The sequence below is a fragment of the Vicugna pacos genome, chromosome 10, assembly GCF_048564905.1.
Source record: "Vicugna pacos chromosome 10, VicPac4, whole genome shotgun sequence".
Taxonomy (NCBI): domain Eukaryota; kingdom Metazoa; phylum Chordata; class Mammalia; order Artiodactyla; family Camelidae; genus Vicugna; species Vicugna pacos.
In genome coordinates this window covers 5,092,254-5,109,824 of record NC_132996.1, presented here as the reverse complement: position 1 = coordinate 5,109,824, position 17,571 = coordinate 5,092,254, and the positions used below count along the sequence as shown (strand labels likewise).

General features: G+C 36.4%; 1 protein-coding gene and 1 long non-coding RNA gene across 4 annotated transcripts in view; one reads left to right on the top strand and one right to left on the bottom strand.

Moving 5' to 3' along the window:
* The window catches only part of DYNC2H1 (dynein cytoplasmic 2 heavy chain 1), a 265,953-nt gene that overhangs the window by 234,408 nt on the left and 13,974 nt on the right, over nucleotides 1-17,571 (top strand). For all 3 annotated transcript variants that reach the window (XM_072968893.1, XM_072968892.1, XM_072968891.1), the window contains exons 86-87: nucleotides 3,279-3,388; nucleotides 11,482-11,563. In XM_072968893.1, coding sequence (XP_072824994.1) covers nucleotides 3,279-3,388; nucleotides 11,482-11,563 — 192 coding nt within the window. The remainder of the gene's footprint in view (nucleotides 1-3,278; nucleotides 3,389-11,481; nucleotides 11,564-17,571) is intronic.
* Nucleotides 3,272-10,027, bottom strand: LOC140698630 (uncharacterized). The gene is made up of 3 exons (XR_012076402.1): nucleotides 9,891-10,027; nucleotides 4,497-4,587; nucleotides 3,272-3,381 (listed from the first exon to the last, which is right to left on the bottom strand). It is a non-coding gene; the product is annotated as an uncharacterized lncRNA (long non-coding RNA).

Sequence of the window (17,571 nt, the reverse complement as noted above, 5' to 3'; positions counted from 1 at the left end):
TCTAGGAGAACAATTCTGAGATGTATGTGAGATAATGTTTTGCCTATATTTTCTTCTAGGAGGTTTATTGTATCTTGTCTCATGTTTAAGTCTGTGATCCATCTTGAGTTCATTTTTGTGTATGGTGTAAGGGAGTGTTCTAGCTTCATTGAATTACATGCTGCTGTCCAGTTTTCCCAACACCATTTGCTGAAGAGACTGTCTTTATTCCATTGTATATTCTTGCCTCCTTTGTCGAAGATGAGTTGACCAAAAGTTTGTGGGTTCATTTCTGGGCTCTCTGTTCTGTTCCATTGGTCTATATGTCTGTTTTTGTACCAATACCATGCTGTCTTGATGACTGTAGCTCTGTAGTATTGTCTGAAGTCTGGGAGAGTTATTCCTCCAGCCTTTCTTTCTCTTCAGCAATGCTTTGGCCATTCTAGGTCTTTTGTGGTTCCATATAAATTTTATTATGATTTGTTCTAGTTCTGTGAAATATGTCCTGGGTAATTGGATAGGGATTGCATTAAATCTGTAGATTGCCTTGGGCAGTGTGACCATTTTAACAATATTGATTCTTCCAATCCAAGAGCATGGAATATCTTTCCATTTTTTAAAGTCTTCTTTAATTTCCTTCATCAATGGTTTATAGTTTTCTGTGTATAATTCTTTCACCTCCTTGGTTAGATTTATTCCTAGGTATTTTATTACTTTGGGTGCTATTTTAAAGGGGATTGTTTCTTTACTTTCTTTTTCTGTTGATTCATTGTTAGTGTAAAGAAATGAAACTGATTTTTGAACGTTAATCTTGTAACCTGCTACCTTGCTGAATTTTTCGATCAGCTCTAGTAATTTTTGTGTGGACCTTTTAGGGTTTTCTATATATAGTATCATGTCATCTGCATATAGTGACACTTTACCTCTTCTCTTCCAATTTGGATCCCTTTTATTTCTTTCTCTTGCCTGATTGCTGTGGCTAGGACTTCCAGGACTATGTTGAATAGGAGTGGTGATAGTGGGCATCCTTGTCTTGTCCCAGATTTTAGTGGGAAGCTTTTGAGTTTTTCACCATTGAGTACTATGCTGGCTGTAGGTTTGTCATATATAGCTTTTATTATGTTGAGATACGTTCCCTCTATACCCACTTTGGCGAGAGTTTTTATCATAAATGGGTGTTGAATTTTATCAAATGCTTTTTCTGCATCTATTGGATTGATCATATGTTTTTGTCCTTTCTCTTGTTGATGTGATGTATTACATTGATTGATTTGCGTATGTTGAACCAGCCTTGTGTCCCTGGGATGAACCCCACTTGATCATGATGTATAATCTTTTTTATGTGCTGTTGTATTCTATTTGCTAATATTTTGGTAAGGATTTTTGCATCTTTGTTCATCAGTGATATTGGTCTGTAATTCTCTTTTTCGGTAGTGTCTTTGCCTAGTTTTGGTATCAGGTGGCTTCATAAATAAGTTTGGGAGTATTCCCTCCTTTTCAGTCTTCTGAAAGAGTTTGAAAAGTACTGATATGAGTTCTTCTTTGTATGTTTGGTAGAATTCCCTGGTGAAGCCGTCCGTTCCTGGACTTTCATTTGTAAGGAGATTTTTTATTGCTAGTTTAATTTCATTTCTAGTGATCAGTTTGTTCAAGTGGTCAGTTTCTTCTTGATTCAGCCTTGGTGGACTGTATGTTTCCAGAAACTTGTCCATCTCCTCTAGGTTATCCATTTTGGTTTCATATAGTTTTTCATAGTATTCTTGTATTGTATTCTGTATTTCTATGTTATTTGTTGTAATTTCTTCATTTTCCTTTCATATTTTGTTTATTTTTGCTCTTTTTTCTTTGAGTTTGGCCAGAAGTTTGTCAAGTTTATTTACTCTTTGAAAAAAACAGCTTTTGGTTTGATATATTTTTTTCTATTTTTTTTAATCTCTATTTTATTTGTTTCTTCCCTGTTATTTATTATTTCCTTTATTCTGCTGACTTTTGGGGTTTTTTATTCTTCTTTTCTAATTCTTCTAGCTGGTGGGTTAGATTGTTTATTTGAGGTTGTTCTTTTTTGAGGAAGGCCTATATCGCTGTAAACTTCCCTCTTAGCCCTGCGTTTGCTGCGTCCCATAGATTTTGTGTGGTTGGCAAACACACTAGTTTTGGAAATTTTAATTTCTCCTATTCTAGACCTGGCTGAAGATATAAATGCTTAGGTGGATAAAAGGGTGTTACAGTACATAAAACATAGCCTTTCTACACAATAATAAATTAAATAAACAATTTTTCCTAGACTTCATAAATCATGCAAAATGAATTACTGAGTAAATGAGAATTCTGAAACTTTTTAATAGCCATTACTGTGGTACCGTCTCTGTGTACCAGCTGAAATAACAGACTGATTCAGAAATCATCAATAAGCCATCTGTTTCTTAAGGCACATTAGCAGCTGCAGGAAATGTTACAGCGAAACAAATCACTTAAGTCTGCCTTGTTTATCACCTGGCTCCAACACTAACTCTGTGACTTTGGGCAAGATCTTTAAGCTTACCATGCCTCCATTTTCTGATTATAAAACGGAGATATTAATACCAGCTTTCAGGATTGTAGTAACCATGATATTAGAAGACATACAGTAAGTTTTGCACAAGAATTTGTTTTTGTTATTCCTTCCAAATGGCAATTTTTAATTATACTCATCAAATATACTTTATGATGATATATATTTCTCCTAGTGGAGTAAAAATTGATTTCTAAAATGGCAAGTGAATAGAAAGACTACTTAAAAACACCTTTTAATAGAAAATTATTTTTTTCCTGGACATTATTCTCCACTATAATACTTGATTCAGTAAGGTGACAAATTCACTGTTGAGTCTGCAACCCTAGTTCTCTTTATATTGCCAAGACTTGGTAACCCCAGGGACTCTGAAATAGACCCAGATGCGCAGCATTTCCTGAGCAAACTTTGAGGGATGGGTCATCACTAAACGTGGTAGTACAAACTTAAACACCATAAATGTGGAGTTAAATTTTCATAATTTAGACTTTTTATTTGGACTAGGTATCTACTAACAAAAGGTTGGGCAAAAAAGCTTTTTTATGATGGATGGATATTATGTCAGAAAGTATAACAGATTTCACAATGTACAGTGGAAATCTTTTTTTCCCTAGGCACCATTTCAAAGCATCTGGAAATTGTGTAACTTCCTCATTGATAATGACTTCTGCATAATTAGTCTTTAATAGATTTCTTTGTGTTTCAAGTTTACAAAGTTTTTAAATGTGTTTGTATACCCCTCCCCCAGAACTGGGTAGAGAGAGCTGAAACACAGGCTCTTCTTTCCGATACACTTGACCTATCAGAACTCTTCCATCCGGACACATTTCTCAATGCTCTTCGCCAGGAAACTGCAAGGTAAATAAAAATAAATACTTCACTTATTTGTCTGAGAGAGTAATTGTACTTTGATTTATTTACTTTCAATTGTCAGGAAATAAATCTATTGTTGACTCTAGATAGTTGTATTATTTCTTACTACTTGACTTTTTAATAATACAGTTACCGTATAGTTTAAAAAGCATTGCTTTCCAATGTGAAGTGTTTTTATTAGAATTGAAAAGGGTAAACTTTAATTTTTTTTAGTTTTGGTCATTTATTTATCAAGACCTGTTTTGTCTAATATGGTAGATGGAAGTCAAATGGAGCTATTTATTTATTTTAGTTGAAGTATAGTCAGTTACAGTGTTTCAATTTCTGGCTTATATGACAATGTCCCAGTCATGCATATACATACATACATTCGTTTTCGTATTATTTTTCCTTAAAGGATATTACAAGATATTGAATATAGTTCTTTGTGCTCTACAGAAGAAATTTGTTTTTTAATCTATTTTTATATATAGTGACATTTGCAAACCTCAAACTCCCAAATTTATCCCTTCCTACCCGCTTTCCCCAGTAACCATAAGATTGTTTACTATGTCTGCGAGTCTGTTTTTGTTCTGTAGATAAGTTCATTAGTGTCCCTTTTTTTTCTTTTTTTCCTCTGTTTTAGATTCCACATATGAGTGATACCATATGTTATTTTTCTTTCTCTTTCTGGCTTACTTCACTTAGAATGACAATCTCCAGTTCCATCCATATTGCTGCAAATGACATTATTTTTTTTCTTTTTATGGCTGAGTAGTGTTCCATTGTATAAATATACAACAACTCCTTTATCAAGTCAAATGGAGCAATTTAAATTTAAGTGATTTAACTAGGAGTAATGAGATCAAGTTGATAGAGTAAGAGGATGTGGAGTTCACCTCCCCCCATGAACACATCAAAAATCCATCTACATGTGGACCAATTCTTACTGCAGACTAACTGGAAAATGGCAGAAGGATTCCTATACAAGTGAAGCTATAAGAAAGACACACATGTAATTGAGGAGGAACTGAAAAGAAAAGTGATTGATTCAGGACCTTGCCCCTGTGAGGGGATTCAGAGGAAAAGGGTAATTACTGGGAAGGATTCTTACCCTGGGGAGTAAGCAGGTCAAGTCACAGGCTGTGCATCCCAGTGCTGGAATCCTTTGCAGAGGAGACAAGCCCCCTTTACTAGTTGGAGCACTGTTGGGATAGGTAGGATGAATAAGACTGAGCTTCACTTAAAAGGAGCTCATACCCACTGGCTAGCACCTGGGGCAAGGGGGGAAGAGGCCTCTTCTTGGGGCTGCTGGGTTTCCCACAACCACATCATCATGTGCTCCAGCCCAAGCTAAGCAAACACTCTGGCCCAACTCAGTCCATGCCACAGCATGGCAGTGGATCTGGAGTGGCCACAGCCAGGGAAAAGACTATAGACTCTGGGCTATGTCTGAGTGGAAACACAGATGCCTGCATAGGCAGCACACTGGATTACTGTATGCACATGGGCCTCACTTGCTTCAGCACTCCCCTCGTGGGACAAAGCTCCTGGTATGGGGAGAGGAAAAAACACACGCTTAAAGGGAGCAGAGCAGCTTCAGCCTGACGCACAAAGCTTCTGCTCCAGTAACATGGGCTCAGACCTCACCCCTGACAGCACAGTAATGGCCACTGAGCAGAGATGAAGTTCTGCCTCATATGCTGTGCCAGCTCTAGCTCTTCCATCTCCAACCCCACCCCTGCCAAGGTTACAGCTGCCAGCATACTCAAAGGAAAGACATGATGGCATCCACATCAAATCCAGATCTCCTGCCAAAGGCATTGGGCACACCCAGTCTTCATAGAGACAGTCCCACATAAGAACACCCCTTCAAGACTGCAATAAGTACTGGTTTCACCTAACGTCATATAGGCAGAGAAAATTAGGTAAAATGAGAAGGCAGAGGACCTACTCTCAACTGAAAGAGTTTGAGAAAACCTGTGAGAAAATAAATAATGAAACAGAAGTAAACAGTTTACTAGGTAAAGAATTGAAAACAATGGTAATGAAAGTTTTAACTGAATGAGGGAAAAGAGTCAATCATTTTAACAAGGAACTAGAAAATACAAAGACCCAGTCAAAAATAAATAATTCAATAACTGAAATAAAAAACACGTTAGAAGCAAACTAAGTGAGCCAGAAGAACACATAAATGATTTGGAAAATAGAATAATGGAAATCATCCAATCAGAACACCAGAAAGAAAAGCAAATTAAAAAAAAATGAAAACATCTAAGAGATCAAAAAGATCTCTCAGATAATATTAAATATCCCAACATTTACATTAAAAGTGTTCCAGAAGGAGAAGAGAGAAGCAGAATGAAAATGTATTTGATAAAATTATGGCTGACAACTTCCCAAACCTAAATAAGGAAACAGATATCCAGGTACTGGAAGCACAGAGCGTTTCAAACAAGGTGAACCCAAACAGACCCACATGAAGATATGTCATGATTATAATGGCAAAAGTTAAAGAGAGAATACTAAAGGCAGCAAGAGAAAAATAAAGAATCATGTACAAGAGAATCCCCATAAGACTATATCAACTGATTTCTCTGCAGAAACATTGCAGGCCAAAGTGATGACATGATACACTCAAAGCCCTGAAAGAAAAAAACCTGCAACCTAGGATGCGGTACCCAACAGGATTATCAGTTAGAAGGGGAGAAAATTTCTCAGATAAGCAAACACTAAAAGGATGTATCAATACTAAACCTACCCTTAAAGAACTATTAAGATATTCTCTAAATGGAAAATAAGTAAGAATCTATAGGAAAGGGATGATCCCAACAGGAAAAGTAAATATATAGTAAGAGTTGAAAGTCAATTAAACATGTCAGTATATAGATTAAAAGGTAAAAAAGTGTGAAAGCAGCTTTAACTGCAATGAACAGCTAAGGGATAAGCATGCAAATGTAAAATATGACATGAAAACACAAAACGTAGAGAAGGGGAGTTAAACATGTAGATCTTTTAGAGTTGGTTTAAATTTAAATAACTATCCATTTTAATCAATTGAATATAATTATGGGTCAACACACATGAACCCCATGTTAACCACAAATCAAAAATCTACAAGAGACACACAAAAACCAAAAAGAAAGGAGCAGAAGCAGAGTACTAAAGAAAATCATCAGACCACCAGGGGAGAAGCAGAAAGAAGTAAACAGGGAATAACTACAATAACAACTAGAAAACAAGTAATAACATGGCAGTAAGTGCTTACCTAGCGATAATTTATTTAAATGTCAATGGACTAAATGCTCCAATCAAAAGAGATAGGATGGCTGATTGGATAGAAAAACAAACAAGCCCATCACTATGCTACCTACAGGTGACTTACTTTAGGGCTAAAGACGCCCAGACTGCAAGTGAGGGGGTAGAAAAAGATATTTCATGCAAACAGAAAACATGAACGCTGGGTAGCAATACTCATATCAGACAAAACGGACTGTTTTACAAAAGGCTATACTGGAAGACAAAGAAGGGCATTATATATGATACAGGGATAGTATAAGAAGGGAATATTTTACTTCTTAACATACACGCACTTAATACAGGAGCACCTAAATGCATAAAGCAAATACTAACAGACATTTAGGGATAAATTGACAATAATACAATATTACTAGGAGACTTTAGCACCCCACTAACATCAATGGACAGATCATCCAGACAGAAAATCAGTGAGAAAATAGACCAGTTGGACTTAATTGATATCTACAAGACATTATATCCAACAACAGCAGAATGAACCTTTTTTTCAAGTGCACACAGAGCATTCTCCAGGATAGATCACATGCTTGGGCACAAAACAAACGTCAGCATATTTAAGAGGATATTGATTATATCAAGCATTTTTCCTCACCACAAGAATATGAAACTAGAAATCAACTGCAGAAATAAAAATGGGAAAATAGCAAACACATAGAAACTAGAACACATAGAGACCAAACAACATGCTACTAAAAAAACCAGTGAGGAAATCAGAAAATACCTTGAGATAAAAGCAAATGTAAACACAACATTCCAAAATCTATGGGATGCAGAAGACATCCCTAAGAGGGAGTTTATAAAGGGTAAAGGCCTTCCCCAAGAAACAAGAAAAAAATCTCAAATAAGCAAGCTTACCTACCACCTGAAACAATTAGAAAAAGAAGAACACAGCCTAAAGTCTGCAGAAGAAAGGAAATGATAAAGATCAGAGTAGAAGTAAATAAAAGAGATTAAAGAAAACGATAGCAGAGATCAAGGGCTGGTTTTTTGAAACGATAAACAAAATTGATAAACCTTTAGCCAGAAAGAAGAAAAGAGAGAGGACCTAAATAAACAATGTTAGATATGAAAGAGGAGAAAGGACAGCCACTGTCACGTAGGTAAATAAGTCATAAGAGATTACTCCCAACAGTCGTATGTCAACAAATGGACAGCCTAGAAGAAATGGACAAATTTCTAGAAATATACAGCCTGCCAAGACTGAGTCAGGAAGACATAGATGATTTGAACAGACCATTTGCTAGTAGTGAAACTGAATTTGTAAGGTCCAGGACTGGGCAGTTCCACAGGGGAATTCTCCCACACGTATTAAGAAGGACTAATACCTGTTCTTCTAAAACTGTTCCCTAAAATTGAAGAGGATGGAACACTCCCAAATTCATTCTGTGAAGCCACCATTTCACTGATGACAAATCAAAGACGGTACAAAAAAGAAAATCACAGACCAATATCTTTGATGAGCGTAGATGGAAAATTCCTCAACAAAATATTAGCAAACAGAATCCAACAATATATAAAAATGATCATATACCATGATCAAGTTGGATTTATTAAAGGGTCACAAGGATGGTTCAACATTTGCAAAAAAATGTGATGCACCATATTACTGAAAGGAAAGACGCAAATCACATGATCATCTCAATAGATGCAGGAAAAGCATTTGGCAAAATTCAACATCCATTCATGATAAAAACTGTCATGAAAGTGGATATAGAGGGAATATATCTCAACATAATAAAGGTCATTTATGACAAACTCACAGCCAGTCTCATTCTCAATGGTGAAAAGATGAAGCCTTCGCTCTAAATTCAGCCACAAGACAAGCCCACTCTTGCCACTTCTATTTAACATATTATTAGAAGTCCTAGCCACAGCAGTCAGACAAGAAGAAGACATAAAAGGCATCCAAATTAGAAGGAAAGAGGTAAAATTTTCACTATTTGCAGATGACATGATAATTTGTATAGAAAACCCTAAAGTCTCCACCAAAAACTTTTAGAACTAATAAATGAGTTCAGCAGAGTTGCAGGATTCAACATTAACATACAGAAATCTGTTCTGTTTCTATGCACTAATAATGAACTATCAGAAAAAGTTAAAAAAAAATCCTGTTTAAAGTTAAATCAAAAAGAGGAATAAAGTTAACCGAGGAGGTGAAGGACCTGTACTCTGCAAACTGCACAACATGGGTGAAGGAATCTGAAGATGATGCCAAAAAGTGGAAAGCTATCCAGTGCTCTTTGACTGGAAGAATTAATATTGTTAAAATGGTCATACTACCAAAAGCAATCTACAGATTTAATGCAATCCCCATCAAAGTACTCATGACATTTTTCATGAGGCTAGAACAAATGATCCTAGAATTGATACAGAACCACAAAAGACTGCAAATTACCAGAGCAATCTTGAGAAAAAAGAACAAAGCTGGAGGTATCACCCTTCCAGACCTTAGACTATTATACAAGGCTACAGCATGGTTCTGGCACAAAAAAAACAGACAAATAGATCAATGGAACAGAATAGAGTCCAAAAATAACCCCCTGCACCCATGGTCAATTAATCTACAACAAAGAAGGGAAGAATATACAGTGGAGAAAAGACAGTCTCTTTAGCAGTGGTGCTGGGAGAACTGGACTATATGTAAAAAATGAGATTAGATCATTATCTCACACCATATACAAAACAAACTCAAAATGGATGAAAGACTTAAGACTCGAAGCCTTAAAGCTCCTAGAAGGCATAACACTCTGACATAAATTGGAGCAATATTTTTGGATTCTAAGACAGAAGAAATAGAAGCAAAAATAAACAGTGGGACCTAATTAAACTTGAAACCTTTTATACAGCAAAGGAAACCATCAACAAAACAAAAAGTCATCCTATAAAATGGGAGAAAATATTTGCATATATGACCTGACCAACAAGGGGTTGTATCCACAATATATAATTAGCTCATTGAAGTCAAAATTAAAAAAAAGAAAAACCCAATCAAAAAATGGACACAATATATAAATAGCTCATAGAAATCAAAATCGAAAAGAAAAGAAAAAGCCAATCAAAAAATGGGCAGAACGAATAGACATTTTTTGAAAGAAGACAGTACAGATGGCCAACAGGCACATGAAAAGATGCTCAGCACTGCTAATTAGAGAAGTGCAAATTGGAACCACAATGAGATAGCAAATCATACCTGTCAGAATGGCCATCATCCAAAAGTCTACAGACAGCAAATGCTGGAGAGGTGGTGGAGAAAAGGAGACCTTTGTACTCTGTTGTTGGGAATGTAAATTGACCCAGCCACTGTGGAAAACATGATGGAGGTTCCTCAGAAAACTAAAAATAGAACCATATGATTCAGCAGTTCCACTCCTGAGTATGTATCTGGAAAAAAAAAAAAACAAAAACAAATTCAAAAAATACATGCACCACAATGTTCAGGATTTGCAGATACTAACTACTATATATAAAATAAATAAACAATAAGGTCCTACTGTATAGCATAGGGAACTACATACAGTACTTTGTAATTGCCTGTAATAAAATAGAATATGAAAAATAATACATGTATAATGGAATCACTATGCTGTACACCAGAAACTAACACAGCATTGTAAATCGACTATATCTCAATTAAAAAATAAAAATTTAAAATTGAGAATCACTATAGTATATACCTGAAACTAATACAGTATTACAAGTCAGCTATACTTCAATTAAAAAGAAATTAATTAATTTAAAATAAAAATGAAAAAATAAATCAATTAAACTGTCAAACCAGGCTGGATCCCATGACAACAACAACATCATGCTTGGAGCAGCGACCCTGGGAAGTGCTCGTTGGGCAAATCAAGACCTTAAAAAACAATGATGGTTCACACATCCTGAAGCTATAGTGATGAAGACTTTAAAACATTCTTCAGATGGGATTTATATAAAAGCATATTTCCCACTTAGATCTTCTCCCACATTCGAATTCTGCTCACTCCACCCAAATCCAAGTGATCAGCAAATTAGCATTCTTAGGTCCTACTAGAAGTCCAGATGGAAGAACTCTGGCCTATATCATGAGGAAAAGACTGCTAACCTGCCATTAAAATTCTTACACACCCCCCAAAAAGTTAAATAAAATGAGAAATGTAATTTTTTCATCACAGTAGCCTCATTTGCAATGCTCAGCACCCACGTGTGGGTGGTGGCCGCGTCCTGGACTGCACGGAAACGTGTTTATCTCTGCAGGGAACTCTGCTGGCTAGTGCTGCCTGGACTTCCCGGTGGGGAGCGGCATTTGATGGTTAAGATCAAACTTTAAAAGAAATCTGGATTATCATATCATATATACCTTTTAACAGGTTAGAGTATCACGAAAGAGGCACTTTCAAAAATACACAAAGAAAATTTAGTTGTTGTTTAGTGATCTGGGGGGTTTTTAATTGGTAGTACCTCGGGTTCATATTATAAATGTCAGTATTTCAGTTTAGATAACAAACATTTATTGAAGACCCATCATGTGCCTTCATTTGTGGGTAACAGTCAAAATGGAGGATATAAAAATAAAAAGAAAGGCCTTATCAAGGTACTTACACAATCTTGAAGAGGAATCTAGCAAGTTAACTTTAAAAACTGAAGTGTAAGGTACTGTGCATAGTTTAGAGACCTGATTACCTGCGCGTTGTTAATGTTTCCATTTTAAATAAATAGGAATGTATAGAGCTTCTATAGCTCTTCATATTTTAATTCCTGAGAATTACTGCTTTGTGACATTTGATGCTTGACTTTTACAGGGCAACGGTCTGTTCTGTGGACAGCCTTAAATTTGTGGCCTCATGGAAAGGGCGACTACAAGAAGCAAAGCTGCAAATTAAGGTAGTAGACTTATTTTAGATGTTTATCTGAGTCAAAAATCACAGAATTCCCTACAGTGGTAAAGAGATTTTGCTCCAGTCTCAAAGTCACCTGTTTATAGTGTAAGATCAGCTGAGGTAGATTGCATTCCCTATGTGAAAAATCAAAGTAAGTTAAGATTTAACATGAAACAACCTGTACAAAATGCAGCCTGTTCTAATGCAAAAATAAGAATCTTAGAAATACAACATATTTGAAAATAGAACTTTGATGGAAAAAAAAGGATACAAGTCTTGAAATTCTGTTAGGTTACCTGTTCTAAAGTTTAATTCAATAAATATTTATTATACTATAAAATATGTGTATAAAATTGAGACCAAATCTTGTCCTCAGGAGTTTACAATTCGTGAATACATTAGTTCACTGTTAAAATCAAGCCAACTATGTTAAAAAAAAAAATTAAGCCATCTTTTGCAGTATAAATTTTCCTAGTTAGCTTTCCTCTTGAAAATCCATTACTCTTGCCATAATAGATAAGCATCCGAATGTTAATAACAAAACTAATTAAAGGCTGTAATGAAATCCTGCCCGCAACAACTCCAACCTTCTTCCCCAGCAGTAGCGTTCTCTACCGTTTTTCTTTTCCATTCCCACACGTAGAATTGGCCTCTTAACTTTTTTCCACCGCTAATACATATAACACGTTGCAGGTCATAGTATGATTATCTCTGTACACCTATGTTGGTCTGTCTTACGAGACTGTTACATCATTGCAGACAAAGACTGTCTTATCCATCTTCACATCCTCCGTATCTAGTCCAGTGCATTACGTATAATTCAATTTTTAAAACAAATTAAAGACTATAGTTTTTTAACTTAGTTAACCTTAGGCAACTAACTTTCCAGAAGTTCTGTTTATATAATTCTAGTTCCCAGTGACAACAATTTTCTCTTCATATCACTACTACTTTCTAACATACTGTATAATTTATTTATTATGTTTGTTGTCTGCCTTCCTCCACTGGAATGTAAGTCCCATGAGAGTAGTTTTTTTTTCCCCCCAGTTTTATTGTATGTCAAGTACCTCAAACAATACCTGGTACATGATAAGCACTCAGTTAAACCCTTGTTGAATCGTTGGGCTAAGGACCTGCAGTAAGAGAGTCACTATAGTAGGCGTTATTAACGTCAGTTGTAATGTTGTATTGTGTGCCAGAAATCTGATTATTAACAATAAGCTAGTTCTTCCTCTTTTGGCTCTATAGTTGTTGCAAAATTCTCCCTTGAAGCTAAAGAAATTAGAAAGGTTCTCTTTCGTCCTTTGCATTATATTTTAACCTTAACCTGTAGCCAGTAAGAGCTACCTTTGCTGTTACAGGTGCACGTGAGCGGTTACCTCGTTGTTAAGGAGAGGGAAGGAGCACATGACATATAACCCAGGAACCACGCTTGTTACCTGGTTGTGTGGTCGCTGGCAGCTGTGAACCACACACATTTTATGTACTGTCGTTATTTAGGTATACTAATATAAAAAACAAGGGAAATGAGTTTTATTCTGTGTCAGAGTGTGTTAGTATTTCCAGAACTATTTTACCCTTGTTCTTACAAAAATGGGAATAAAATTATCTGCAACCAGAAAATCCCAAGCATTTTGTAGATGGGGAGGGAAAAAAGGCTGGCAGTAAAACAAGATTCTAATCTTCCTTCTCCAGCTCAGAGCCATGTGACTTTTTAAAGCAATTAATAGAGCCTTTGTCATCCCATTTATCAATGGATTGAAATAATAACTTCTTTGACATGTTTATTACAAGTCTCTAAAAACCTGTATATATTTGTGTATGTGTAAGTGTGCGGGTGTGTTTTATTATTTCTCTTGATTTGGGTTAGGTTTTATTAGGCAATATATCTTTTTAAATCAGAAACAAAAGTGTACTTTAATATAAAGTTCTCTTTTTTATCCAGTAAAGCAAAATTCTTTCATTTGGCATTTGACATTCATAAAAGATATTTTATTGTTAAACATTAAAATATTCATTGGTAATTATATTTAGGAACGTTTCAAGTTTGATAAAGTTACGCCTTACAACTTTAAGTGAAAAAAGCCATCGCTATACGTGGGATTTAAAGTAATTCAATAGAATTTTTCCTCTTTGGCCCCTCATTCATGTGAGCTGTTGAAGCACACTTCCTAATTTCTTACCTGTAATTTCCAAAAATATGTATCAGTTAAAAAGTTTTTGTAAGCCCCTCACTGTTTGCACTTGGCAAAATCAGTAAGTTAAATAATTCATTTAGGTTCCTTTTAATCAAATTTTCCAACAAAAGGATTATTTCAATAGAATTTTGGATTTGAATTATATTTGAATTTTACTGTAACTGTAGAATTTAATTGGTTTTGAATGTTTCCAGTCTCTACCACTCTGGCCTGAATTAAACCAGTGAAATGTTCAAGCGAGGCTTTAGTTCCCAAACCAGTCGATATTTCAGACCCTCTAGACCTACTTAAGAGAACATGTATATTGATTTGTAGATCCTGAACGTGGCCCTCTAAAGTTCCCTCGCTCCTGTTGCTGATTTATTATTCGTTAAACAGCAGCTGTGAAGCTGAGTCTGGGGAAAGGCGTAGATGAAGCTCCTGTTGGGCCTGCGTGCTAGGTCTTGCCCGAGGCTGTGAGAGTGTTGCCCTGGCAGATCTGGGCAGCTCCCAGCTCCCCCCTTGACTGCTGATGCCACCGAACATGAAAGGCAGAAACACGTCTCCCACCTTGGCAAATCGGGCTCATTGAACGCACTGTGGCCTTGTCAATAAGGCACAGCTCCCTGGGACGCTGGAGAGCTGCCGCCCCTTCGGGACCCAGTGGAGACGTGCGGACACTCATGCTGCCAGTGACTGTGGCTGCCCCCTGCCAGGCTAGAATCTGCCCATGTACCAAGTGATTGTTCTACTGTTTGTATTTCAGTTCCCTTCCTGATAGAGCTTACCAGGAGATAGAAGTGAAAACAGGGAAGAAATGGGACCTTTAGACATTTGAGGTTTCATGAAAATGGGCTCAGCAGAACTGGGAATTCTGTGCTTCAGACACATCTTCCCCAGACGCGTACGAGCTGCCCATTGTAGCTTAGCAGCGCAGCAGGGGAGACTCCACCACGTCTTCTTAAGCCACTTGTCTGCTGACTATGCACCTCGGTTGTTTCAAAGTCGTGGCTATTATAAATAGTGCTGCTATGAACATTGGGGTGTACGTATCTTTTCAAATTAGAGTTTTTTGTTTTTTCCTGATATATGCTCAGGAGTGGAATTGCTGGGTCATATGGTAGCTCTATTTTTAGTTTTTTAAGGAACCTCCATACTGTTCTCCATAGTGTCTGCACCAATTTACATTCCCACCAACAGTGTAGGAGGGTTCCCTTTTCTTTGCACTCCAACGTTTATTTTTTGTAGACATTTTTATTTTTATTTTGATGATGGCCATTCTGGCAATTATGAGGTAATACCTCATTGTAGTTTTGATTTGCATTTCTCTAATAATTAACAATGTTGAGCATCGTTTCATGTGCCTTTTGGCCATCTATACATCTTTGGAGAAATGTCTGTTAAGGTCTTCTGCCCATTTTTTGTTGTTTGGTTTCTTTGTTTGTTTTGATATTGAGTTATATGAGCTGTTTGTCTATTTTGGATATTAACCCTCTGTCAGTTGCATTGTTTGCAATTATTTTCTCCCACTTCATAGATTGTCTTTTTATTTTATTGATGATTTCCTTTGCTGTGCAAAAGCTTTTAAGTTTAGTTAGGTCCCATTTGTTTACTTTTGCTTTTATTTTTGCCTTGGGAGACTAATCAAGAAAATATTGCTATGATTTACTTCAGAGAATGTTTTGCCTGTGTTCTCTTCTAGGAGTTTTATGGTGTCATGTCATGTCTTATATTTAGATCTTTAATACATTTTGATTTTATTTTTGTATATGGTGTGAGGGAGTGTTCTAATTTCATTGATTTACATGTAGCTGTCCAGCTTTCCCAACACCACTTGTTGAAGAGGCTGTCTTTTCTATTGTAAAATATGGACATTTTAAACTCACCAATCAAAAGATAGAGGTTATCAGATTGGGGAAAAAAATACCCAGTTATACACTGCTTATAGAGAGAGATATGTCTTAATCATGGCTACACAGATCACTGGAGAATAAAGAAATGGAAAACTAGATGAAAGAAGAACTGAATAGTTATAAAATCATTTATGTTTAGTATAGAGTCAATACTTTAAAGATATCAAACTCTCCAACATCAATTTTTTAAAATTTAATGAAATTTCAATCAGGGTTCTATTTTTTTTTTATATAATTTTTGGTACAAGTTTATGATTTCAGTTAACATTTGCTCAAACCACCCCTTAACTTAGTGGCTTAAAACAATAGCGTTTAATTTTTTTCTCACAATGCTGTGGTTTGGGCAGTTCTCTGCTGACTGTATCCAGACCCACTGTGCATCGGCATTCAGCTAGGTCAGCTAGACTGGAAGGTTTGTGCTGGCCTCACTCGTATACCTAGTAGTGGGTGCTAGCTATGGTCTGGGGGCCTCAGGTCTCCTCCAGATGACCTCTCCTGCTCCATTGGACTCGACGGGCTTTCTTCCATGGTGGTCTCAGTGCAGCATTCCAAGAGGACAAGCCTCCTGAAACCCCAGAAGTTGTGTATAGTCCTTCCTCCACGCTCTGTTGGTCAAGGCCAGCCCGCACTCACGGGGCGGGAAAGAAGCACCATCTCCTGACAGAAAATGCAGCAGCGTTACACTGCAACAGGGTGTACGTGCCGCAGTGGGGGGACTTTTTGGCCATATTTTGCAAGCTACCCCACAACGTGGAAAAGCTGTAGGCACAAGAGTAGCCAAAACAAATTAGAAAATAAAGAATACAGTGTTAAGTTTTGCCTTATCAAACGGTAAGTTTTATTACAAAGCTCTGGTAACTGAGACACTATGGTACTGGTGTAGAGAAAAATAAGAGTGACTAATGGAACAGAATAGAGAATCCAGAAACATTCTCATGTCCTTTTGGAAACCTGACATGTAACAAAAGCAGCAGTCATTACAAATCAGAGAAGGAATGAGGAACTGTTTGGTAAATGATTCTGAGACAATTGGTGACTCATGTGGAAAATGAAAAAATTTGAGCCGTCCTTATATCATAAACAACAATTAATTCTGAATGATTTAAGAAGCCAAATTGTAGAAATAAAACTTCTTTTTTGAAAAAGAAGACTTTAAAAAAGAAACAAGAATACTGGAAAATATTCAGGTTTCCTTAGAAACAAAAATAAAAGCTTTAAAGGAAAAAGCTGATCAATTTGCTGCCTTAGAATAAAAAGGCACCATAGAAAGTGAAAATACAGACCGCAGACTGGTTAAAGATATCTACATCTTATATAAATGGCAAAGGATTTGTGCTTAAAACACACGAAGGACTTACAAATAAACTTTAAAAAAAAACAATCCCATTGTGGGGAAAAGGGGAAGTAGACAAAGGAATTTCATAGGTGACTTAAGTGAAGCGGAAGCCTGAATGGCTAATAAACGTAAAATACTCGTTCTCACCAGTAATCAGGGAAATGAATTAAACCCCGAACTTGATACCGCATTGGCAAAATTTAGAAATCTCAACAGGCGAAGGCATGGCAAGGTTATATAGTATAATGTAAATTCTTACACAATGACAAGTATGCATATAGATGGACAAGTAGGCATATAGTTCACTTTGGGGAACAACTTGCCAATATTAAGGAAAACTGAGAACGAGCATACGCTTCAAGCTAGCAACATCCCCTCTGTACTTAGAGAAGTTCACGCGGGTGTGTATGAGGAGGCACGTACCATAAGGCTTATTGCAGTGGTATAGTAGTAAATAATTAGAAGTGACTTAAGTGTTCATCAGCAGAATGGACAAATAATTTGTTCTACATTAATCACAAAGTATTGTACAGCTGTTAAGAAAGAAAGAACAAATGGCTGCACCTAGACCAGTGATGAAGGAAAA